At 42.8% G+C, this 25,558-nt stretch overlaps 1 protein-coding gene across 1 annotated transcript in view; it reads left to right on the top strand.

Moving 5' to 3' along the window:
- The window catches only part of DCLK1 (doublecortin like kinase 1), a 352,660-nt gene extending 329,037 nt beyond the window's left edge, over positions 1 to 23,623 (top strand). The window contains exons 16-17 of the mRNA XM_055542366.1: positions 757 to 870; positions 19,204 to 23,623. Of these exons, the coding sequence (XP_055398341.1) occupies positions 757 to 870; positions 19,204 to 19,368 (279 nt within the window). The 3' untranslated portion in view covers positions 19,369 to 23,623. The remainder of the gene's footprint in view (positions 1 to 756; positions 871 to 19,203) is intronic.
- Positions 23,624 to 25,558: the final 1,935 nt, after the last annotated feature.

Here is a 25,558-nt window from a genome sequence, read left to right on the forward strand (position 1 = left end):
AATCCCTGATCTGGGAAGACCCCGTGTGCCGTGGAACACCGAAGCCCAAGCACCCTAGAGCCCGTTGCTCTGCAACAGGAGAACCCGTCACAGTGAGAAGCCTGCGCGCCACAGCTAGAGAGTAGGCCCCAATCTCCGCAGCGAGGGAAAAGCCTGAGCAACAGGGAAGACCCTCACAGCCAAAAATAAGACACATAAATGCACACAATTAGAAAACTTAAGGAGAAACCTTCCCCCTGGAAAGCTGCCTGGGATTATAGAGTGGCTGATCGAGTGGCTGTGGAACCAGACTGAGTTTATTTAGGGGTTCCTGCCTGAGCCCAGGTCCATCAGTTTCCCTTGGCTGTGGGACAGAATTATGGGCTAAGAGGATAAAACTCTTGTGTTAGGGGGAAAAAAAATGTTTTTTAGATTTTTTTTTTGGTTGCCCAGATTAACTTGCTCTTTGACATATGTCTCTAGAGTGATGACTGGAATCAATTTTACTAATAACCAAAAACAGAAAAATTTTATTTAGGGACAAAGTAAGAGGGTGAAATGACACAGCAAATTAATTTCAGAGAAAATGAGGACATGAAGGAGCCCTTGGAGCAGTACTTCCAACAACAGTGTTTAATGAGGGGACACTGGTTGGTTTCTTCCTGAAATGTTATGAATTTTAAGATCACTGCCTGTTACTGGAATATCTTGGCCTCATTTCCCATTTATCTCATTTTTTTTCTTCTCCCTTTTTTTTTTTTTTTTCCTTTCCTCCAGGATGACGGCCTCCCAGAAAATGAACATCAGCTGTCAGTAGCGGGAAAGATAAAGAAGCATTTCAACACAGGCCCCAAACCGAATAGCACAGCAGCTGGAGTTTCTGTCATAGCAGTAAGCATCTGAAATATCCACCTATAAGTTTTTCAAAGCAATCCACCTCAGAGACAGGCATTACTCAGGAGATTCCACCCAGAGACAGCGGAATGGGTCATTTCTTTAGACAGCTCGACCATGGAAAGCACCGGGGGAGGTCTGGGGCTTATATATCTGATGTGTTTTTGCTGATCATTTCTGTGGGAGTTGCATCATTATCCAACACCTCCAGGGTGCCTTGCAGTGTATATTAATTTCATGATTTATTTTTTAAAGCAGAAAACCGCCCCCACACTGGACTCTGTGCCAATGCAAACTTCTGGGCTCTGAGAAAAAAAGAGTTCCTGGTGTCCTTTTGCCAGGACCTGGGAGGGAAGGGGAGCTGAGGCATGGCAGAGAGAGGCTGGAACACTATAGATCTTTGTAAGAGACTTAAACGAAAGCCAAAAACATGGCAGGAGGCTTACCCCCTGAGATTTTCAGTGAAACTGAGTTGCTGCGAACACCGAAAGAAATCACTATTTCTTGCTCCTTAGAAATGTCTGTTTTCAAAGTGGAGAGTCTGTTAATATTTACCATTTTGTTGATGCGGCTGCACAAGGCTTTTTTTTTTTTTTCTTTCCCTCTGTTCCATACCTGCAGACATACAGTACACGCAATTTGATAGCAGCTCTAGGCAGAGATTAAATTGGGCAGAGAAATAATGAAACCTCATACTTCCTGGTGTCATATTCCAGAGTAAATATATTCAAGTCCTAGATTACTCGAGTTTTTAATAATTTCCTTTTTTTTTCCCCCTGAGTGTGTACATTTTAACAGCGTATTCATTGTGAAATCACTTGAGCTGTTTTTCTTTTCCAAACAAACAACTTACGCACTATGTCAAATTTTTAAAAGTATTTATGCTACTAAGTACACATCATTCTTGTCAGCAATACTGAATATTTAACTACTTCTACCAGTGTTTTTCTTTCTCTCTCTTTTCTGTCTTTGGTTGTTTCAGAACTCCAGAAAAGAGACAAAGATAAATGAATGACCTGTTAGATACAACCAGTCTCAGATCTGGGTTACTGAATATTTGAGAGGAGCTTCCAGAATTTGCAGGTGGCACGAGTACGTGCGTACACTTCCCTGGACTGTTTGCATATCATGATTTTTGATTGGACCCTTTCAGCAGGGAGTTACATGACTATGAGTCACTGGCTCACAAGCATACTGACAGCGCTAAGTAGAATGCATACTCTTTCCTGGTTCTCCTCTGCGCTGCTGGGGATTTAATATACAAGCTGTTGTTCTGGCCCTAGCTCTCTGGTTCTTTCTAAGGAAATTCAGTGTAGGAGCACAGTGTCCTTCCTGTCTTCATCAGTGTTCTTTGTTATCAGCTAACATTCAGTCAGTAATATTTGAAGGTAACAATCTCGGTGCTTCTCAGGGAAACCAGACATTCTATCCTCTGCTTTCATCATTCATTCAAGACATAAGTCTATTCCAAGATGTTTGCTTCCACAGTTTCCTTTTGGAATGGACTGCCAGCACGCTTGTCCATGAAAAGAACTGCTTTTCTGCTCCTGCTGAGGGCTTACAATCGCTAGAGAGGGTACTTTTCCCACCTGTCATTTTGGGGTTTGTTTTTGTTTTTCCTGGCTGTTTATTTTTAATTAGTCTTTGGTTAAGTTTGCCTTGGTTGCTCAAGAATGCTTTGTACACAGTATTCTGGGAATCTTCTGGGAATCTTATAATGACTGAGAGCAGGAACTTTAGGGCAATTCTCCAGTGGACAGACAACACAGATGGGAGGGGAAATCCTACTTTAATCAAACAGGGATAAATTTTGAAACCTATTCCATATGAGTTCATTAAAACTTCATCTAAGTAGATCTCCCCCAAAACCTTCAGTTAGTATTTGAAGATTAAAAGTCCACTGATTTCTTTCTAACATCATGACTGGACCATTTTGAATGTAATTTAGTATCAGTTTCTCAGTTCATCACTAACATGTTTCCATGGAGACGGTACCAACTGGTAATAAACTTATAAATTGTAGAATGGGCTGTGTGATGCTAAGTTGTGCATTAGTTGCAAGCTGATTTAACCTCTTTATCCACTACAAAGTTGTGAAAAAAATCATCCACTAAACTCAGGCTCAAAATAATTGACTTTTTAGAGAAATCACTGAAAAAGTGCCTTGTCAAATTCTAAAGCACAATTCACATGTTGACCACTATGATTAATATTTCAAATGAAAGAGAATATGGCTGTAAATTTCAGAGAGGATTTCAGGAGGAGCTCACAGGCCATAATAGATGCATTTATGCATCTTCTCCAGAATGCTTCTCCCTCATATAAATGTCCACATCCTCCATAAAAACCTGGGGTAGGTCACCAGGTACAGGATGGGAGTTAGAAACCAGCCAGTTTGACTGCCTTTGTGCTTAGCTTTCAAAATGGCACTGGATAAGTTAATGTATACTCCATACCCATGTTCCCATTCTTAAAGTGCAAAGAATTAGACTCAGGGGACCACCGCCCAATGAAGGAGCCCTGGCATTAAAAATATCCCAACTCAAACTAAAGTTTAATTGCAAAGGAATGACATTCTGCTGTGAGGCAGAATATAAGTGAGAGGTAGAAGGAATAGCTTTCATAAATGATGTGTTCTATAAAGATCATTTGACAATTTAATAATAAATATAATTATTGATTCACCCACATGATAGAAATTTCTGTAATAATTACACTGTAATGACTTCTATTTGATAGGTATAGGGGAAAAAGAAACTGATTTCAGCATAGATTTCCTTCAGACAGAATTTTTTTCTCATGGGCATGTATGCTTTTCTCAGAGGCTATCAAATGATGTATTTTATTTTAAACTGCCACGATTATAAGACTGGTTTTTTGGAAATTATATGCACCCTTTAAAATTCAAAAATATATATACTGTCTAGAATGGAGTATCAATTGGCTTTTTTTTTTTTCTTCATAAAATCAGCAATTAAATTATTGGTCTTTAACTGGTAATAGTCTTCCCTTAGTTAGAAACCTCACTATCTGCTCATACAGGGATTCATGACACTTTTTCTTTCTCAGAGTGACAAAGGAAAAAAGAGCATACTGTCATAACAAACAGACTCTGGCCACAGGTACAATTTATGACGTGAGGGTAGTTTAACATGCATTCATGGTTCTGAACCTTAATGTTTTCTGTTCGTGTTGTCATTTTTTTATTCTCTACCTCCCACCCCCTACATGATTAAGACCAAAGAGAGGACAAATGATAACTTTATGTTAAGGTCCTCGAGTTGGCTGGGAGAGTAATTACCCACTGGAGGCTCCTGGAGATCTCAGGGCCCTTCTCAGAGGAGGAGAGGTGCCTGGCATTTAGGTCCGATGGCATGACTAGGTGGAGCCCACCGCTCTCCTCATAGCTGCAACACCCAGTCTCCATTGTTCCCCGCTGCCTCACTACCTTTCCCAGTAGTTGGGGGATTAAAACACAACCAAACCAAAGAAACCCAGAACAGACCAGAGAAAGGGAAACAAAAGGTTATTAAAATGCAATTTATAGACATAAAATGGAATTAGAGATGACATTTTAACGGTGGACTTCTTGAGAGCCGAGGGAGGGGAGGGAGGCGTTATTAGATTTGCTCAGCTTGATGAAGAACGGATGACTCAGATGTCAGTTCCAATTTATTTTTCCTCATTTAATGCTGTTTATTATTTTAACCGGTAATTTTCCTAATGCTTTCAAGTTCTTATTTTGCATTTTGCTCATGCAAATAGAGAATTTCAGTCTAATTGAACAAATCCATACTAATCAGTGTACTAATAATTGTGATAGTGGGCAGCTTCCTTCTGAAGGCGGGGACCCCTGCACTGGAGCCATTTCCGAATGCGGTGTCATGGGCCGCCTTGCCTGTAGGTGGCAATAGAGAGCCAGTTACTGAGTAGCTGTCCCTGAGCTGAAACAGAAATGCAGGCCTTCATCTTCCTAACAGCAAGTGTACTTCGATTTTTTTTTTTTCCTAAATAAAACAAACTGTACATTTTTTTTTTTTGTACATTTTTTTTAAGGATCAAAATCTCACAGTGCTGTTCTGTGAATACTGGGATAGCCTAGTTTGTCATCAGGATACCAAATCTTCTGAGCAGTTTCTAGCTTAAATGACGGCTGCCCTGGCATGTTTCTGAAATGCCTTTGTGAATTTTGTGGTAGAAACTGTCCTCAGCATCATGGCAGTACCGCACTTGAAAGCACTCATGAGCCTCTCCAGAAAGAAAAGTGGTCAGTTTGCTTCCTCTCGTGGGCAGAACGGGTAGTCGGGCGTAAGGCATGGTTACTGTTTCTCAGATTTGGGGGATTGAATCTTTTCTTCCTAGGAAGCCAAAAGCTAACATCTTATTCCAGGAGGAACAACTTTGAGAACTTATCCTGTCTTCTATTTATTGTACTTTTTGTCATAAGCACTTACCTGTACATGTGCATTTTTAATAGTGAAAACTTTCATTTTATTTTCTATAATTTCTTAGAGAAAATTTACTGTTTTATACTATATCTAGTTTAGAAATGTAATTTCTTTAAGAGTAGCTTTGCTTTTGAAGATGAACTCTGAGAGAAATCCAAAGTGCTGTGATTCAAAACTCGATTCCTTTCATCTTTTATTTTTTTTTATGAAGGCCTCAAATTTAAGCTTGATGGGGTAAGATTTTTTTGGCGGGGGTGGGGGGATGTTCCAATCTGCTTTCTCTTAGGTGGCTAAAGCTGATTTCAACACTTTATGGTAAAGCATTTAACACTGCTCTAGAATATGAAGAGGTGTTTATGTCTTTTGAAATTGAGAGGATATTATTAAATGTGCATTCAAAAACTTGTTTGACAAATTAGATCTTTTCTAACAAATTGGCCTCCGAGGTACTCATGAGGGATTAGTGTCTTTTCTTGCCTTTTTATTTTCAATGTATAGATTTAGGGTATTAGCTAGTCACCCTGCACAAGAAGCGTCGTTATTTCTATATACATATATAGTCAGTGAAGAAGAGCTTGGTCTGGAGTCTTAATCCTTTAGCACAATGTCGATCCACTGAGTTGCCCCCGTTTCTCTCTGCTCAGCTGGACCACGGGTTTACCATCAAGAGATCAGGGTCTTTGGACTACTACCAACAACCAGGAATGTATTGGATAAGGTATGAGATGGTGCAGCTCAAGTCAGTGTTTCCATGGCAACGTGCTGGCAGTCTCCATTAACCAGTTCCTTCAGTGGATAAACATGCTTTTGATTTGTTATCCAGTCCATATGCTGCTTTATCAGTTTCATTTTAATCTTGATTGAGATGCCACACCCCCTCATTCCTTTTTTTCACCCATTATTCACACTGACATTTGCCAGCTTTCTTTCCATTGCACATGCTCAGTATCAGTTTTCCTTACAGTTAAAAGGACAGTATATGTCAAAGCATTTTCCTGATGCTGCTAATTAAATCAATGATTTCTAGTTTCTTCTGTCCCTTAACAAATGGAAGAAAAATAGTACCTTAGTATATATTCTATAGAAGTATATACTGTCATTTTAAAATCATCAAGCCCGACCTTGACCTTAGTAGATGGATGAAACAATGCATTTACACCTTAGTCGTAGAAGCTCCTCTAAACACGGTGAGCTATAGAATGCATTGTGTGTGTTGGTAAGCTTGTGTTCTCAAATTCTCCACCTTTTTGTTTCATTTTGTTTCTGTTTTATTGTTCCCTCTCCCCCCTTGGAAATCCCTCTATGTACTAGCTATTGCATGAATTTATTTTTCGGTATTTTGTAACTGTCAGATTACTTAGCTGGCTTATCTGCTCAAGCAAAAGGGACTATGGGAGGTATCGATTTTTTTTTTTTTTTTAACTGGGTTAAGAATTCTATCCAATCGTTTTCTATTCTGGTCAACTGCCGTGGCATTTCATTCAGAGGGCATTGTTTGTGTCTCTTTAAGTTATCCACAGGCAGGATGAGTTTTGATGATTTGAGAAATGAACTCTGAGAAGTCCTAGGCAACTTTTCTCCTCCATCTTAATGTTTCTGAAATGATCTCCAGGTAAAGCTCCACATTTTAGTGTTTGCTAAGAAAAATTCTACTTGGTTTGGCATTTGCCCTCAAATGATGGTGCCTTATACTATTTCCAGAAATAGACTAACTCATTTAAAAAAATAAGAATAATATGTATAATAATATATAATTTTAACCTCAAATTATTGCACTTAATTTTTTCTATAATTAGACAGTAGGATCAAAGCCCTTAGAGAAGCAGACAAAGCTAATCTTTAACAAACTATCCAACTATCTAAGATTGTGGCCATTTCTAAGCCTGCTGAAAACAAGAAAATACTCAAATTTCAAGAAGTATCTTGAAGTCAGTTTTACACAGAAGGTATTTGTATCTTCTGGACAGATGTACACGCAGGAGTTGCACTCCTACCTTTTTATTTACCTAAGTAAATAGCGTTATAGATACAGAAAGAACTTTGTTTTATGTTTAACCTTTTTTCTTTTTTTGATGGGGGGATGACTCAGTCATGATTTGTGCATACTCTTTTTACATGGAAGATGATGCGTCCAGTTTTTTACTTTTTCATGAAATGTAATATACATTCTGAAAAGTGCACTCGAGTGCACATCTCAGTGTATTTTCACAAACAGCAAGCAGCCCCAAGATGAGGCACAGAGCATCTCTAGCACCCCCAGAGGACCCCTGCCCCCAGGGCTCTTCCAGGAGGGTCACGCAGCCCCGAGGGCAAGCTCTGACCTGGAGTCTGTCCACATTAATTAGTTTTGCCTGGTTTTGTTCTTTATATAAACCGAATCATGCGCCACCTTTTTTTTAATTGTGTGTCTCCTAACCTCAGGGATATTAACCAAAAATATGAGTATAAAGATATACAATTAAAGATAGGTATCAAATGCGTCTAATTACAGTTGTGCCTGTTTGCATAACACAAATGACAATATATATACATTAATTTAAAAAAAAAAATCCAAATAATTATATTACTAAATTTGTGGGCTTGAAGGGTGGGTGCAAAACCCCAAATAAACACAATAATTAATAGATGTAGCCAAGGATAGAAAAGACTATTTAACTGAAATCCTAGCAGTGGTTCCCATCAGCAGACAAAATGACACATCCCTGAATAATGGGCAGGAGCAGATGGGAGATAATCTCTTTTTCCTTCCACACATAAACTGCTCTGTTTTCCAGCTGGGGGCAGTAACAACAATGTTTATAGTTAATGCTGTACTAAACAGCACACCCAGTATGTAAAGCTAAATTGGAGAAATGATGCTAAAAACTCATCTGCGTATATGCTTAATTAGGAAGTTTTATAATGCCATTTAGCCCCAGAACGAACACACTCCCCTCACTGATTGCAAATGCTTGCCTTTTATCTCCACGGAAGTGGGAGCATTTGTCTAACCACGGTGGCAGCCAACTCGCAACATAAACAATCATTGCGGGCTGAATGTCCCAGCTCCCAATTGTTGTGTTTACAAGTGCTCCTGGCTGTTTTCACTGCTCTGAGCAGAACACCCGGAGAGGGCTTGCATTTGGTAAAGCAGCTCACATTGGGGCAGAGGCTGAGCGAGCATCTCTTCAGGGCGCCCAGCATTGGCAGTGTCCCTCTTAGGAGGCTTATTGCTGATGGTGGAGAAATGGGGGACGGGGGCTTGTTCCTCCTCCTCTCATTCGGTCGCCTGCTTTGAGCACAGAGATGCTTCCAGGCTGTGGCCAAGGGAGCCGCATCCTGCAAGGCTTCTCTTTCCAGGAGACCTTACTCCTGTCCCCCAGAGCCTCGGGGTGACCCTATCCCAGGAATGGGCTGCCTGGGCCATTCCACCCTCTCATGGAGGGACTCCAGAAGCCCTGGAAAACACTGATATTCTGTTCCATTTTTCCCTGCCTGAAAATGCAACCTTATCCAAAGGGGAAGCAGTCATCCCCATGCCTGCTTTTCAGGGGAAGCTGCCCCCTGGCAGGTGCTGTGCCCAGCAGCACATGAAGAAGAATTCCTGCATCTTCTGCACACAGAACGGGGCAAGAGCCAGAAACCAACTGAATGAAACAAGTAGCAAAGCAAGACACACGCTAAGAACGCCACATCAGATAAGACGTGGAGTAGAGCTAGGACAGTAGGGGGCTGGAGTTCCAGCCCTGACCTGACTCGTGTGCACCCTGGATTCAAGCGCCGTCCTACAACAGTGAGTAATGAGGCAGAGCTGCGGCAGCCACGCAGCCCTTGTAAGCCTATTCAATGCTGCCATGCTCTGCTGCTAAAAGGAATGGGTCAGTTAAAGGCATCTTGCTCAGTGTAGGTTTGAAAGATCAGTTCCCACGAAAGCCAGAGAGGAACGCCTCACAGGGTGAAGTAAGTAAAGTTGCTCAGTCGTGTCCGACTCTTTGTGACCCCATGGAGTGTAAGCCTACCAGGCTTCTCCATCCATGGGATTCTCCAGGCAAGAATACTGGAGTGGGTTACCATTTCCTTCTCCAGGGGATCTTCCCGACCCAGGGATCGAACCCGGGTCTCCCGCATTGGAGACAGACGCTTCCAAAGGCACATGGGAGGTTGCAGTAGGTTGCTGAAGTTGGCTTGGCCTTGCTCTGCCCTTGAGAAAAGGACCCCAGCCCCCAAAGAGTGTCAGAAGTGCTGTAGGAAGGAAGGGCAGGGGTCTTAGTTCTAGCAAAGGATTAACCACTCTCCCCGACCCTGGCCTGGGTCTCCCTCAGTAACAGAAAGTTTAATACACAGAAAAGGCACAGATTTAAACTTCGAAACCACCCAGACTGTGATGACAGAGAAAAGTACAGAGAAAGTATGAGGTCTGGTTTTACACCTGTCCCATGATACTAAAAGTGAGTTATTAGGTTCAAAAGCTGAGCAACAGTACTTTGTCTTCTATGGATAGTTCCACAAATGGTCATTAAGAGAAACACAGAACTAGTGAGACATCTGTATTATTTTACCAAGTGAAACAGGTTGCTCACTATCTGAGATTTTATTTTCTTTCATTTTATTTTCAGGGCCCCTTTAAAAGAGGATCCATATATATATAAAATCCTTTTAAAGCTTAATGTATTTTATATTAGAAAAGAGAAGTTTGCATGGCATTCCAAGACTTACTCATTGTGTATAAACTGGAGTGAAATTTTATATGTTTTCCTGAAAGTCTTGGTAATTTGGTATTGATGGGAAATTTTGTGGTATTGCACTTATTTTAATCTTGCCTCAGCACCTCTTTCCCTCTTTATGATTTAAAAAGACATATACATTCTTTTCTATGTAGTTGTTCCTGAATATTTTGACTCCACATGTTCGCCAGTGATGTTCACTGATAGAATGTAGGTTTTATGGGGTATAAACATGTAGGAAAGAATGATCATAAAGAACTTAATTGAAAGTATTGACACTCTGTTATTTTATTGAGTGCAAAATATCCATATGCTGAAGTCAGACAATTCTCAAATACATGTCAAACACGTGACACTTCTAGAAGCGAAAAAGCCTTGAAAATCGAGATGAATCAAGCTTGATTAAAGATGGGCAGCTCTGTGCATGGAGAGCCTGTGGCCTTGGTGTTGAGAAGCCCTGTTTTGGATCCGGCCTGTCCTACTTCCTCATGTTGTGACCTCAGGCAAGGCATGTGTTCCTTCTCTGATTTTCAGTTTCCTACCTATAAAAATGAGATGGGTATTATCAACCTTCCAAATCTGTGGCAAGAATTAAATGAGCTGCCTGTACCAAAGTGCCTTCGTAGACTCAGCCCAAAAGAAGAGTCCGGAAAAGACTGCTCCAAGAGAAAACCATCCATTCCACACGAGAGAGATTTTCCTGAGAAAACTCATCTCTCTCCAGGGCAAAGCATTTATTATTAAAGTAGAACCATGACCTTTTTTGATGCTGCGATTGGAACAAACTGTTGAATAAGCTGTATGTTAGATTATTCATGAATTGAGGGGCATTAAATTTTACTTTAAGTAGTCTATAGCCCCAAATCCTGATGAAGTATATGTTTAATTAAAAAGTTATCCTCTAGGGCAGAGATCGCCATGTTCTAGCCAACGGGCTGAATCTAGCGCACTGCCTGTTTTTGTAACTAAAAGTTTGATTGGAACACAGATTGGAACACATTGGAACGGATGGGAACACATCCATTCACTTACAACCAACCTATGGCCACTTCCACTCTACAAGGGCAGGATAGAGTAGTTGTATCAGAGAACTATATAGCCTGCAAAACCTGAAGTATTAATTATTCACCCTTTCCAGAAAGAAATTTTCATCTCCTATTCTAGTAGGAAAAGGTACCACCTGGTGGGCTTGTTAAGAACTATATAACCACCACCTGGTGGAATAGAATGCCTGGCACAGAGTAGGTGCCTCAATAAATATTTGCTAATAAATAAATGATTGAATTTTCCAAGGAGGGGACCATTAATGGAGAAACCTTGATTTTTGAGGATAAATGTGTTTTTTAAGAGTTTGGGATATCTGAGAGCCTAAACAATCAAATCACATATGAAATGCTCCACGATTGCATTGACCCAGGAGTAAGGTTTTGGCACAGCTAAAACAAACAAAAAACTCTAATAAAAGGAGTCACCCCTTAACCCACTTGCTTAGTAAGTTCTAAATTTCCATAGATTTTCTTAAGATAAACTATGCCTGCAGTTGTCCTTTAGTTTATTAACCTGATGAAGGAAAAAGCAACATGGCAGCCCCGCTTAACTTCTGCTGTGAGACAGTCAGGAGTCACAGAGCAGAGGAAGCATGGGGATTTCACCCTCTAGAAGCCTGAGCTCAGTAAGGGGCTTTCATTTTAACCTTCTGATAGGAGGCCACTAGAAACCTTCTGCAGAGCTGGACAAGATTCTGTTAAGAACCAGATCAGCGGGAGGAGCCTACGTTTATGAAGTAGTAGAGAAACCTGGGGCACCCCTACCCCGGGACCTGAGAACTCCCAGTTAGACTGGTGCCTAGGAAAGAGCTTCAAAGGCCGATAGTTTCATTCCATGAAGTCCCCCTTTGTCACTTTAGGGAAATACCATGTCTTAGTCCAGATACTGTGTAACTCCTGGCGAGACCCCAAAAGGGTATTAAAGCAAAACAAAATAAAACCATAATAAGTATGGCTGCGAACCAAAAAAAAAGAAATGAGTAGGATGATATATCAATTGAGGAGTCAGCTTAATTTTACTAGCAAGCAAAACATTTGCAAAGTGGCAAGCGAATCGTAACTCAGTCCCCACAGAGTAAGGGCGAGCGAAGGAGAGGGTTCCTGAGATTAATGCCCCAACAGCTGCATCCCCGGCTCACTCTCCTAGGTGGTATGAATAATGGATGGGCTCAAAGGCAACATGCGCGATAATGTTCTTTTATTAATGAAATGAAGACTGTTTGTGATGGCTAGCAATAAATTTAGAAATGTAAAAAAGGAGAAACAGTCACTGCTTGCCTCTGAAAAATGCAGTTACTTAAATCCAATAATTACTGCCACATCAGAAAGCATCGCCTCCAAACTTAAATGAGGTGTATCTCTTGCAGGTCCTGCATGACAAATATTTTTGATCCACAGACAGAAGGCCTGTTGTTTACTGAGAGAAAAACAGAACCCGTTCTAGTAGATTGATGGTGATATTAAGCATATTCATGGCATTTCATAGGTGGGAGTTCCCCTGGGGGTGCGGCACTGGAGTACTCCCGTCATTCTCTGCACTGCGAAATAGCTCAACCGACGTGGTGGTTAGGAAACGTGCCCAGGGCCACATAATCAGCTGAGGCAGGACAGAAGGCCGGCTCTCCTCACTTCCGCCTGCTGCTGCTACCAAGGGGCTTAGGCTACAGCTACCAGGCAAGGCAAGCATTGCACAGAGGTGGGTGACTCAGCCTGGCAAAAACAAAGTCACGCCCCGTCTCCTGCTCTCACTTCATTTCTGACCTTCCACCCCGCCATGCTGTATTTTTCCCATAACATAGGCCAGGTGGGTACAGCCTAGGTGTTCCTGCTGCTTTCCAAATTCGAGGTCAGAAAGAAGGATTTAAAAAATCTGAGTACTGTCTAGTTTTACTGTTAACAGAAGCCACCATTGGCCAAACTCATTCGGTGAATCTGTTGTTGGAATACATTTCCTTGGTCTTATTCAAGCACTGTCTCTCATTCTCATGCCTGCTGTTAGGGCACGCACCAAAACATGATCAATGTGAATTTCCTTAAGAGCTCCAACTGCTATGTGCGTCTGCCCATGAGCTGCTGAGGTAACCGGCATGCTTTTACCATTCCTCGGGTTTCACATTTCATCCAGCAGCTCCTCAGGACACCCTGATCTGCAAGGGCTTGCAGTCTGAGGTAGGAGCGTGGAGAGTCTCTTCTGAGTAGAACACGAGTGTCTTTGTGACTCCATCTCATTTCCTTTGGTCCGTGGCTGGTTCTGTTTATCAGGACCCCCCCAGTCCGCTGGTAGCTGGCTGTAGCCCCGCACACCACAGCCGTCATCGCTGGGTACGTGTGTAAAACAGCTAGATCAGAGCTTCCTATGTGGTTACTACTGGCCAGCTCCAGCATCTCAAGGGATTGCTTGCTCACCTCTAACCTGTAATAATTAGCACCAAAATGTGATAATGCAGGCTTCAGATTTTCTTACGAGCGCTTAATGAAGTGATAACTTACTGAGAAAACACTTGGGAATTCCGCAGCAAGTCCACTCATGTCTATTGCACAGAGCTGCAAACTGTGAGCAAAATAAACTCATGAAATAACAAATCCGTTAGAAAGTCTTAAGTTTTAATGGAACATCAAGGCTGGGGACAACCTTACCTTATAAAGACAGGCGTTAGGGAGGAGAGACCCTATTTGCCTGATATCTGGGAAATTTTTGTGATTGAGAAAGAGGAGAGCAGGCTTTCAGAAATGGTTGAAAGAGCCTGGAATGTACACCTATGAGGCAGCACTTCAAAGGGAAAGTTATGAATGTTTTCTGGGGAGAAAATTACCAATTGGATAATAAATATTTTTGTAGCATTTTTAAAAATTATATATTGGCGTATTATTCTTCTTTGCAGAATTCATCTGTCCTTAACTACCTGTAGGGGCTACAGAACTTAGCTGAAAAACTTGAGCAACGCAGATTTTAGAGGAAAGTTAATTTTATAGGCACAATTAAAATTCCAAAGAGATCATATATGACAGAGCTTATTGTGATAAGACACTGGACCACCATCCAAGGTTATTTAGTGGATAAATAGGAGTATAAGAGATTATTAACTTTATCTGATGTAAGCATTTGATCATATCTAAAACATAAACTGCATTCTTAAATATTAAGACTCACAATATCTTTAACTTCTTATTCTTTTATACTATAGAGTTGCTTGGAGTTCTGTTTTGTTGTTATTCAGAAAGTATATAATCATCTAAAATAACTTAATTTTGTATTAGCTAAGAGATATTTAATATACCCTTCGATGTGTGCAACAATTGGCTAGGCACTCTGGAAAATGCAAAGAAGGAGCTTGCGTAGGATTTGGAAACGATGCACAGAAAAGACCTGGGTGTAGTAAATGTCCAAAGTCTGGTCAAGACAATACTTGCCTGAGGAATTTAGAAAGAAAAAAGTGTGATGCAGAAGGTGAGATTTGATCAAATCTTAGAAAACAGAAATGTGAGTGGGCAGGAAGCGAGAGAGGGTGATGTCAGGTTGGTGAACACCTTAAGCCAAGATGCAGAGGCGAGCGTGACTGAAGCACCTGCAGAGAGCTATCAGTTAGCACTGTTGGGGTCTCACGTGAAGAAAACCCAAACCCAACTGGCTTTCAGCAAAAAGGAGAAGTATGATTTTATACAACCTGAGAGGTTCAGAGGCTGGCTGTGGCTTCAGTCATGGGTGGACTCAGTTGTCAGCAGGCTGGCTGTCTTTCCACCCCTCCTCTTTGCCTCCCTGTAATGGCTTCAGTCTGGAGCTTCACATGGTACCACCTCCAGCCTGGCCACCCTCTCAGCTGGGACTCACTTTGAGTCCAAATCGCTGGGTAGTCTCCTCTGGCCTAGGAACTGGGTGGGGTGCCCATCCTGAACCAACCACAGGTCCTGGGGAACGCAGTCAGCACAGGCTTGCTTCTGGGGCACAAGCCAGCCCTGCCGCACCCTCTGAGACGGAGGTAGGGTGCCCTTCACTGGGACCACAGATTGCGGGAGCGGGGGGTGTCTGAAGGGAAACCGGCATGGTTAACTATAAGCAGAACAAGCGGGTGCTGTGTCTGCTAATGGGGATACTGGGTCTCCTGACGTCACAGGATTATTTTGAATGATATTAAGAACTAGACACTGGAAAATTTATTGTAAGCACATTGTGACTTCTAGGACAAGGAGTTTGACTGCATGAGGAACTGTAAATAAATCAGTCGTGGGCAGACTGACCTGTCAGCTGGGTGCGGGACAGCCCGGGGGTTGGGTGTGCAGGAGGAGGGAAGTCCCAGGACCTCTGTTGTACTTCCCCACAGTTCAAAAGCTGCACGTCTGAGAGCATCTCCTTTGTGCTGTGAACTGTGGAGACAGAGACAGGATGCCCAGACCTGATCCTGCCCTCCACAGCGTCCGCAGCATGGCAGGGAAGACTGCCTCAGAGTCGGTCATGGTGCAGGCAGGATGCGCGGTGCTGGGCTTCATGGGAAGGCGGAGAAGTTCTTAAAGTGAAGCTCAGTCCCTCGAGGCAGAAGCAGAGTGAGCAGGGGCCCAGGGAGCAGAGGCCTGGGGGCAGTGACGTCCTCAGGATCATCTCTGAGAGCAAGTATGTTGGGAGCCCTACACCCTGCTTGTGGAGCCTTTGAGAATATTGAGCAGATCTGGGTGGGTTGGAAACTGCCCGCCTGTCATCATGCCCAGGTGTCCCTCGAAGTTCACAGGCCCAAAATGGGACTGTACACGCAGGGAACCCTGGCCTGCTGTCCCTGAGAGAGTTCTCGGGTCTCGGGCACGGGAAAGCCCTGGGCTTTTGTCCTTGGATGCTGCCTGTGGTCTGTGTCTCCTCCCCAGCTCACTGTGGTTGGGGACTGGAGAAGGCAACCCCTGGAGTGCATGGCTCCTTCGAGTTCTGTTTCAATAGACTTTAGAATCAGTGGGAAGAAGCTGCCTGAGCTGGGAGGAGAACCGAGTTCTGTTCCTCCTTGGTGACAGGGGCGGGTCTCTCCGCATGCCTGGGCCCAGGCAGGGCCCCAGGCAAAGAATGCTTTACAAATGCTTTCTCAATGTGGAGTCTATACATCCAGCAGAAACAACCATCACACCCTTTTCCGTGACCTGTGATCATGACATGCTGTGTTTTCAACAATAGAAAGTGAAAGTGAAGTCACTCAGTCGTGTCCAACTCTTTCCGACCCCATGGACTGTAGCCTACCAGGCTTCTCAGTTCATGGGATTTTCCAGGCAAGAGTACTGGAGTGGGTTGCCATTGCCTTCTCCAGGCGATCTTCCCAACCCAGGGATCGAACCCGGGTCTCCCGCATTGTAGGCAGATGCTTTACCCTCTGAGCCACCAGGGAAGCCCAGGAGCTGCTGTCAAGATCCTGGTGACTCAGCACAACTGAAAGCCTAGGAGCATCTGAGCACCAGGGCTTAGCAACAAAGGCCAGCGTTTAAAAGCTGCTCACTAGAGAAGGTGGCAGGAGGGGCCAGAACTGACCACTTAAGTGGGACAGAGCAAAGGGCTGGCCAGGCAGAGGGACAAGGAAGGATTTACCCCTGAGAGCATCTGGAGGAGTGAACGTGAACCTAAGGGAATGGTGCCATCCAAGCTGTGACTGCGCAGACGGGGCACTGCGGTGTCGGAGTAGAAATCGCCTGTCAGTGGCTGCCGCCAAGAGCGACTTGGAGTGGTTGAGTCCATGATGGGGAAATGAGGCAGACGTGGAGAAGGTGCTAGTGAGGGAGAGAACGCACTCTACATTCTAATGTGAGCTGGGTTCTGCATCGCTTTCCTCTGACTTGCAGTTCCTTCATTTTAAAACATCTTACATTGTAAAGAGAACAAACAAACCTCCACCTTATATTTCTGGGAGTCTTTGCTATTTCGAGAGCATGTGCACTTCTGTTTTTACCTTTTAACAACTCAGGAGGGCAGCAGGGGGGCGAGGTTATCCTTGCTCCTTATTTACCTGAGAACTGAGTAAATGGTTCCCACACCCAGCAGTGGACTGAGCTGCTGCTGCTGCTAAGTCACGTCAGTCGTGTCCAACTCTGTGTGACCCCATAGACGGCAGCCCACAGGCTCCCCCGTCGCTGGGATTCTCCAGGCAAGAACACTGGAGTGGGTTGCCATTTCCTTCTCCAATGCATGCAAGTGAAAAGTGAAAGGAAAGTCGCTCAGTCGTGTCCGACTCTGCGACCCCATGGACTGCAGCCTACCAGGCTCCTCCGTCCATGGGATTTGCCAGGCAAGAGTACTGGAGTGGGGTGCCATTGCCTTCTCCCATGGACTGAGCAGAACTCCAAATTTCTAACTCAAAATCCAACATGCAATTTTCTCGGCAACACCGGGGAACCTGTCTGCTAGTCAGTATTCAGTTTGATGCCAAGTGATTTTTTCTTTCTCAAGAAGGTAGAAATATTTTTTATAACCAAGAGAAGAGTTTATATTACTCTTGACTTAACTACAGAGTGGTGTTTATGTACGTCAGACTAAATAGACTCCTGCTTTTTTATGTTCAACTCTACACAAACAGAACATTTTCAGTTTGCTTTGAAAGCAAAATACCATGTGTTGTAACTTTACAATGTTTTAAATAAAGTTAGGGATTTAAGTTTATGATGCTGAAAAATATCAAAAAATCGGCGGGCATAAGACCAAGAGGGCCTCACATATAAGTACGTGAGGGCCCTTAAAAGTTCTACAGGTCGGTGAATCAAAGGTAGACATTTCAATAATTATTGAATTATTGTACTAAAAATCCAGTGAAACAAGAAGTGAATTATTGAAGTTTATCTTCCTCATTGATTTGTAACACTGTTACTCAACGTGTGGGTAGGTTTTAAAGCTGAGCAGTTCAGCCTAACGAAGCCATTTACTGTACTGGTTCTACACACTGCCTCTCTTTCTCTCTTTATTACTTCATTTTGTAACTTTGATTGCCCCATTTTAGATCTAAGATTGCTCTAATGCTACACTGCAATTGTATGAGGGGCTTAGTTTTCACTTTGTTCTCAGAACCCGGCTGGCTATAAATTTATCTCTGTTCTTTGAAGAAGTTAACAGTAAATTTCCAAGAGGAAAAATGGTGGTATATATCCCTGTAGAGGAAAAGTAATCTCTTAAAAGCAGAATAACCTCCAGGCTACATCCTTTTAAAGAGGGACTTTCAAACAAGGATGCCTTCAAACTTTTATGTGTGTTCTGTATTTTTCTTCAGGCTTTGTACCTGCTCTCCTGCTCTCTGTGTAAGGTTTCTCTGTAATGGGCCATCCTGCTCACACCCATTAAAATCTGTAATGAAGCCATGCCCTTCCCAATCCTGATGTCATAATAACTTCCAGAGCACATCCTGGAGACGATCCGAGGTTTCCTCCGGAAAAGGAGGCAGGAGTTGGAATCCCTGACACTGAACCTCAGTTCCGTAGATTCCCATGTACTACAGTGAAAACGAACTTTGTAGAGGGAAATCCATGGGAAGGTTTCCATCAGGTTTAATTGCATTCAGAGCAGTTTTCAACGTCAGAGCTGGTTCATTCAAATTAAACCCACCCTTCCCACACTCCCTCATCAACAGATAATAAGATCATTTAGAATGAGGAGGTGCTAAAATAACGGGATGAGCTTGTGGCTCTGTTTCCGTGTCTGACAACTTCATCACCTCTCGTCTTTTATTATACAGCTGCCTGGAGCTGCATGTTGATGAACGAGGCACTGCCCGGTGTCCTTGCATGTCAGGCACACAAGCCTTGGGCTCCCGTTTACCGGTGGGGCTGGGGGAAGGGGGGTTCTCTGGATAGGCTGGGAGCAACCAAGGGTCACAGATGTGGAGCTCAGGGAAGTCTAGGGAGGGCGGGCGAGAGGCTGAACATCATCCATCCTGCCTGTGCCTGCGATGTCACCACGAGGGGCTCGCAGGAGCTGCGTCTGGGGGAGCAGAGGGCACCCCAGCAGTGGTGACTGTGGGCACCATAAGTGAGCCATTGTGGACGGTTAACTTTAGCCAGCATATTTTTCTGACTTCAGAAAGTTCCAGAAAGTGTCGTGTGTTTGTGTGTGTCTGTGTGTGTGTGTGTGTGTTTGCCATTTCCTTCGGCCTAATTGTCCTCTTTCTCATTTTATGCCCCTGCTAGACCACCGCTCTTGATAAGGAGAGGCAGGTTTTCCGACGAAGACGCAACCCGGATGTGAGGAGCCGGTACAAGGCCCAGCCAGCTCCGCCGGAACTCAACTCGGAGTCGGAAGACTACTCGCCGAGCTCCTCCGAGACTGTTCGCTCCCCAAACTCGCCCTTTTAATAAGACCCTTTTACTCGAAGTCCTAGCTTAACCCTTTGAGACTCTGAGGTTTGTTTCCCCCACCCCCAAATTTATGTCCAACAGTTTCATCTGATCTACCTAGCACTCAATGCTTGAATGGCCGAGCAGAACAGTGTGTTTTTCTGGTATCCTTGTAGCGATTTCCCTTTTGCTGAATGAGACTGTGACATGTTGTTGGTGAAGATGACAACTTGCTGCTAATTGGGTCCTCAAAGGGTTAAGGCTATTTTGCGACTTTTAAAATGTAGAAGCAATGAATGTTTTCATCAGTGGAGCTAGGCTCTGCAGTATGTAACATAGCACGTGTTAACCCTCTGAGTGCATGGGATTTTATGGAGAATGCTTGAGGGAATCTTTCAGGCCTCTGGATTTATATGCACATGTTTCTTGATTTTGCTAGAGATTAAGGGGTTATTAGATGCTGAGATGTCCAGACAGGAAGAGCGTCTAGCATGCTGTCTTGCTTGTCCTTTTTTTGTGGGTTTAGAACATGGCAGGTTTATAACTTAAGCATCAGCATCCCTTTCCTCTTCACAATCCTATTAAGAAAGGGGCTTTTTTAAAGAAAGAGGTCTAACTGCCAGCTGCCCTGAGTCCTGCATCCCAAGTGAAGGGACCTGGGTCTGTGGCCAACAGCCTGACCCAGGATATAGACGGTGGCCCCCCTCCCCCAAATCACCTCCATATGAAGATGTGCTGATGACGCCCCAGAAATGCTGCTTCCACTTCAGCTGCTACTTGCTGCCAGTGCAGACCCTCAGGAAGTCACCATAACTTGCCCTGTACTTGGTGAGTCAGGGTCTGCCTGCTCAGTATGAAACATCTACAGGAAAAAAACAAACAAACTGGTGGAAAAGAGCAATAAATTGCCAGGTGCTCTACAGGGCTGGAATGTCAAACAGGAAGAGGCAACAAGACCCTGTTCTTTGTCTCATCTGCTTTTTTCACGCAGTTCAGTCTTCAGTGTGAGATCCACACAGAGTATGAAGTCCATACACAGAACATGAAGTCCACACACAGAACATGAAGTCCACACACAGGAGCAGCGCCCAGGACTAGGCGCCCAGAGGCAAGTGCTTTGCAAGGTGGCCAAGGAGAAAGCAGAGTGGACCAGCAGTCTAGAATATTCTCAAAATGCTTTTTAATAAACCATCGGTGAGATGATTCCACATGCACCTTTAGGTTACTTACATATAGTCTCAGGGAGAACAGGATGGGAGAGCTAGAGGGTATCCCTGAGGATAAAACCTCCGCTCCCTAGGATGACCTTTATATAGCACTGTCTTTAGCTGTCCAGAGAGAGATGCTATTTTCTTTCTTTGGTCCAAGTCCTGTCCAACAGCTGTATTTTACTCCTGTTTCCAAATCTTTCTTCCTAGCCCTTTGACTCCCGTGGAGTGTATTATGCTTGGAATGGGGGCCCGCAGCAGCCTGCAGTCACTGCTTAGATGCTTAGGGAAGAGGCTGGCCAGGGTGTTTGGCAAGGCGGGGTTTGTCCCAACTCAAATGTCCTCCTGAGGTTTGCTTCGCTCCCTGGCTGGGAAGACAGCCATGATGGCTCATGAAATTTGCATCTAGACGGCTGGACAGCACTCACTGTCTCTGCTCTGAGATGTACTTCGACACCTGAAAGTCTTGAAATGTGTGTGCGGCACTTCCACAGTCAGTTCAGACACAGATCGGTCTTCAGTGGCTGCCTTTTACTCTTCAGCTGATAAATGTATGGTCTGTATTACTATCGATTTAAAAATCACAGCATGCCGTGACTTCTGCACCATGGTCCCCACCCCGCCCCTCGCCGCCCCCCCACCCCGAGTTTTTGACTCTTTCACCTTTAGGTTTATCTCTTCTGTGTTGTCTTGCCATGTAAATATTAGATCATTTACTGAGAGCACCCCCACCTGTTTTTTAAGAGAGTCCTGAAATCTGACACACAACATCACAAAGTAGCACAAATCAGTTGGGTTTTCTGGCGAAGAGGGGGCGGGCAGGACGCCAGGAAGTTATGGTGTGTAGGCAGATTCCATACAGTAAAGTACTCAGAACTGGTCAGAAATTACTGCTTTCTCTAGAACTCGAAAGCAAAGCACTATTCAAAGTAAGACGAAGGAGCAGGTTCCTAGATTGGCCTCAGTTATAAATGTGTGAATATGAAGAAAGCCTGTGTGCGGAGACCTACCTGCGGTAAGACTGTGGTTTTCCTTGGGCCTCCCTGGTAGCTCAGTTGGTAAAGAATCTGCCTGCAATGCAGGAGACCCCAGTTCTATTCCTGGGTCAGGAAGATCCCCTGGAGAAGGAATAGGCTACCCACTCCAGTATTCTTGGGCTTCCCTTGTGGCTCAGCTGGGAAAGAATCCACCTGCAATGCGGGAGACCTGGACTTGATCCCTGGGTTGGGAAGATCCCCTAGAGAAGGGAAAGGCTACCCACTCCAGTATTCTGGCCTGGAGAATTCCATGGACTGTATAGTCCATGGGGTCACAAAGAGTTGCACACGACTGAGCAACTTTCACTTTACTTCACTTTCTTTCTCTGAATTACTGCTTTTCCCGTGGGCATTGCGTGTATGATGCCAGCATCTAGCGTACATACCTTCCAGTGCATGGCTCAGGCCTTTTTCACCCAAGTCTTGAAGGACTGTGGACTGTGTAAAGCGGTGGCATGTTTCCCATAACACTGCAGAGGGGCCGCTCGGAAGAACGCAGGGCCATTCAGCATGGGGATCCCAGCGCATCGCTGCAGAATTTGAATGATCTATGCTGAATGAATAGTGGAATGCGACCTGTCAAGTAGAAATATTCAGTAATCAGATGGAATGCAATCTTTTCAGCACTAAGCTATTGAGATGCTGAATGTCAGAGATGTACTCAGAGGGTTAACAGACAAGCACAAGGCATGCTGATTACGTGGGTGTACCCATACTGCTTTTGCTTCTTAGCCAGTGCTAATTTTTTTCACGACATTCTTGGGATAGTTCAAGTTTGAAAGAATTAAGTGGTGGTGTTCTTTAAGGAATTTCTATAACCAAATTGATCTTATTTTTTATTTCACTTTATTAGAGAATAAATATGTACCATTATGGCAGTGTATCTCTGTACTTATCAATTTACTCATTGCCACAAGTGTCCCCATATTTTTCTTTTCTATGTATTTAATATAGCTTTTATGGTGGTGGCCTGGTGATGGGGACTGTCTTTCCTCTATTGATACATGACCAACCATATGGTATTTTCAAGGGGAATTTTAAGATTCATTTTGTTTCAGTTTTAGTAGTAGACTAGTTAAGGAAAAACTCTTTCATTACTTGCATCATGTAAACCATCTCTGTAGATGCGAACCGTTCATATTGATGAAAACATTTTTTTTTTCTCAGCACTGTAGCAGAAACCATTTATTCTCATAATCAATGCATATGTGATTTGCTCCACATCGTTAGAAGGAAAAGTAAGATTTCGGTCATTGAAAATGTTTTTTCTGTAGCCCTCATCTGATTTTACACGTGGTGCATACTAAAATAAGCAGAGAAAAAAAATGCAAATAAACTACTGAAAATGCTTGGTGTTCTGTATTCAGTGAGACCTTCTTAGAACCTGCTCAGCACCCCCATGGGTGGTGCTCAACAGGCCCGTCAGATATTGTTGAAAGAAAGCAATATATCCATAAATGAAGGCTAAAATTGCAATCCTTTACCCTCTGAGGCATATTTCAGTTGGAAAAAAGAAAAGAAAAGAAAAATTGGCTTAACAGAGGGTCACAGAGCTACCGTGTGACCAAGGCTCATGCACGTTAAATCATGGCTGGCTGCTGGCTAGTGGCGCCCATAACACAACTCTGTCCCTGTGCTGAAGGGCAGCTGTGCTTGAGGGAGAGCTTTCTTCATATTATTGTGTTGCCCGATAGCCCTTCTCTGGGTCAGGATCTGTCAGCATTTCCATGATAAACTTCTGATTTCAAAGGTTTTTAATTTGATCATAAAAAGGTGCCCCAGGCTGAAGTTTGCTATAGAGGGCCTGTTCCAAAGAATGAAGGTTCACTGCCTTCTTTTCTCTGCCCAATTCTGCAGAGAAAAGAATAACCAAAAATAAAGAAAAGAAAATCTGGTATGTCTCCCCTCTTTCCTTGTAATTTCAGAATTGTGGAAAGCACCATGATCCAAGATGGTAGTTTAATATAATTATTCATTTGGGTGTGAGTTAAAAAAAAATTAATGAGTCACCTGGCATATATTGTAGATAACATATCTTTTCTATAATTTGTAAATCATTAATTTTTTAAACTGCTACATGATTTGGGAGGGGTGGGGGTGGGAATCCAATCAAAGATTTTTTTAAAACTTGAAGTTGGTCAGTTCAAGGGTTAGCCCTTCCTGTGTGTTGTCTGCCATTTCCATTAGGAGTTTGGGGAAAAAATACTCTCAGACCCTTATTTTGCATGCAGTGATAGAGGGTCAGATATGTGCTTCTTTGGGAGATACGGATTTCTTTATCAAGTTTCATGAAGCCATTCTAGTCTGTTGGGGAAAATAGTGATTAAAAGCACTTCCAAAATTAACATTTTTGTCAATTCAGATATGATAAGGCGTGCATCAATGGACACACTTCACACATTTTTTGGTTTAAAGACAAAAAAAAAAAATCAATGAAACTTGAGAACACATTTGATCACTGCAAATGTGCTTTAAAAATTGGCTCAATGGTGCTTATACATGAAACAGTAACAAATGGGGTCCCTAGGACTGTTAGAAGGAATCTTTCATTTGTATGTAATTACATACTTGAGGAGGAGGTGCTTTTAAAGCAGTCTTTCATTTTTTAATCATCTCAAATATGCAGCCATCCATCCAGTAACATTAAGGGTCATAAACTGGTGGGAAACAGGAAATTCAGTGTAGAAGCTTAGGATGCCTCTGGGTGAGGTGGTCTTTATTTCCCCCTTTGGTTTTTTTTGTGTCTTGCTGTTGTCGTTCATGGGCTTCAATGCTGAAGCTATGCGATCATTTTTCAGTGAGTGAGCTTCTAACTGGCAGGTGTTTTGATCACGGGGTTTGCAATCTCTTGCCCTTGGAGACAAGTGAGGGCTCTAGTTTCATTCTTTTTCATAAAGGAAGTGCAATCTCTGTAATTAAACCCTACCTGTAAATTTCCTCGACATTCTTTTTTGGTCCACTGACATGAGACCCTTAATGTTGCTTCAGTGTAAAATTGTATATTTTTGTCTGTGATATACTTTATTAACTTAAAGTAAATAATAGTTCTAAAAGCCTTCACTGTTGGTATTAAGAGAAAGTAGGGTTTTAAAAGTGATGATAAGGATGCTATAATGGTAATTCATTCCAGTCCAATTGAATGCGGTAAGAAAAAGACCTTGAATAGTTCTCTAGGGACAATTTCTCACTGGCCATTGACATTAATCTTTGATGTATTCTTAGGAAAAAAATTTTAAAAATTGAAACTGGTCCAAGGTTAGAGTCATATCCTCGATAACTATTTTTTTTAATTTTATTAGGAAATTAATAATAGTCTTTTTCATTCTGGGTGAAAGGAAATTATTAAAGGATTAGTTGAGTGTGAAATTAAATAGTATTTTGCTCATGCATACTGAAAAGGTGGGCTCAGAACTTGATGCATTTAAACAAGTTTCTGAAAGGTTTCAATTTGGTGCAAGAAAAAAAATTCAATGTTTCCTTTGAAAATACTGAATTTATCAATTGCTGCATGGATCAGATGGCACAGGTTAATCTTTGATTTTCAGAATCTTAATGAAGTAACTATCAAACGATTTGTATCCATTATTAAAGCTGGAATGAGATCTGATTTTTTTCCTAATCTCTCAGTTTAAGCTAATAAATGTAGGTTAATGTGGATGAAATCATCTGTGATATATTATGTTCATTTATCAACTGAGCTTTTTTGATGTTGCCTGTTTTTATGTAAAACATGTTCTTAAAGGTTAATAAAAGAATAGTACTTGGTGTATGAACTACTACGTAATACCCGAGCTCCAATGTCCACTCCTCAGTTCACTCTGCCATAATGGAGTAAAATTTCATTTTAGTTCAGTTCATAATTGACACATTCAGTCCACGAAGGAATAACCCAGCTGTGTTCTTGGGGGGAATTCTCTCTATGCAAGGCTTTAAAAATTAGTCATGCGGTCAGAGTGTAGCTTT

The sequence above is a fragment of the Bubalus kerabau genome, chromosome 12 (assembly GCF_029407905.1).
Source record: "Bubalus kerabau isolate K-KA32 ecotype Philippines breed swamp buffalo chromosome 12, PCC_UOA_SB_1v2, whole genome shotgun sequence".
Taxonomy (NCBI): domain Eukaryota; kingdom Metazoa; phylum Chordata; class Mammalia; order Artiodactyla; family Bovidae; genus Bubalus; species Bubalus kerabau.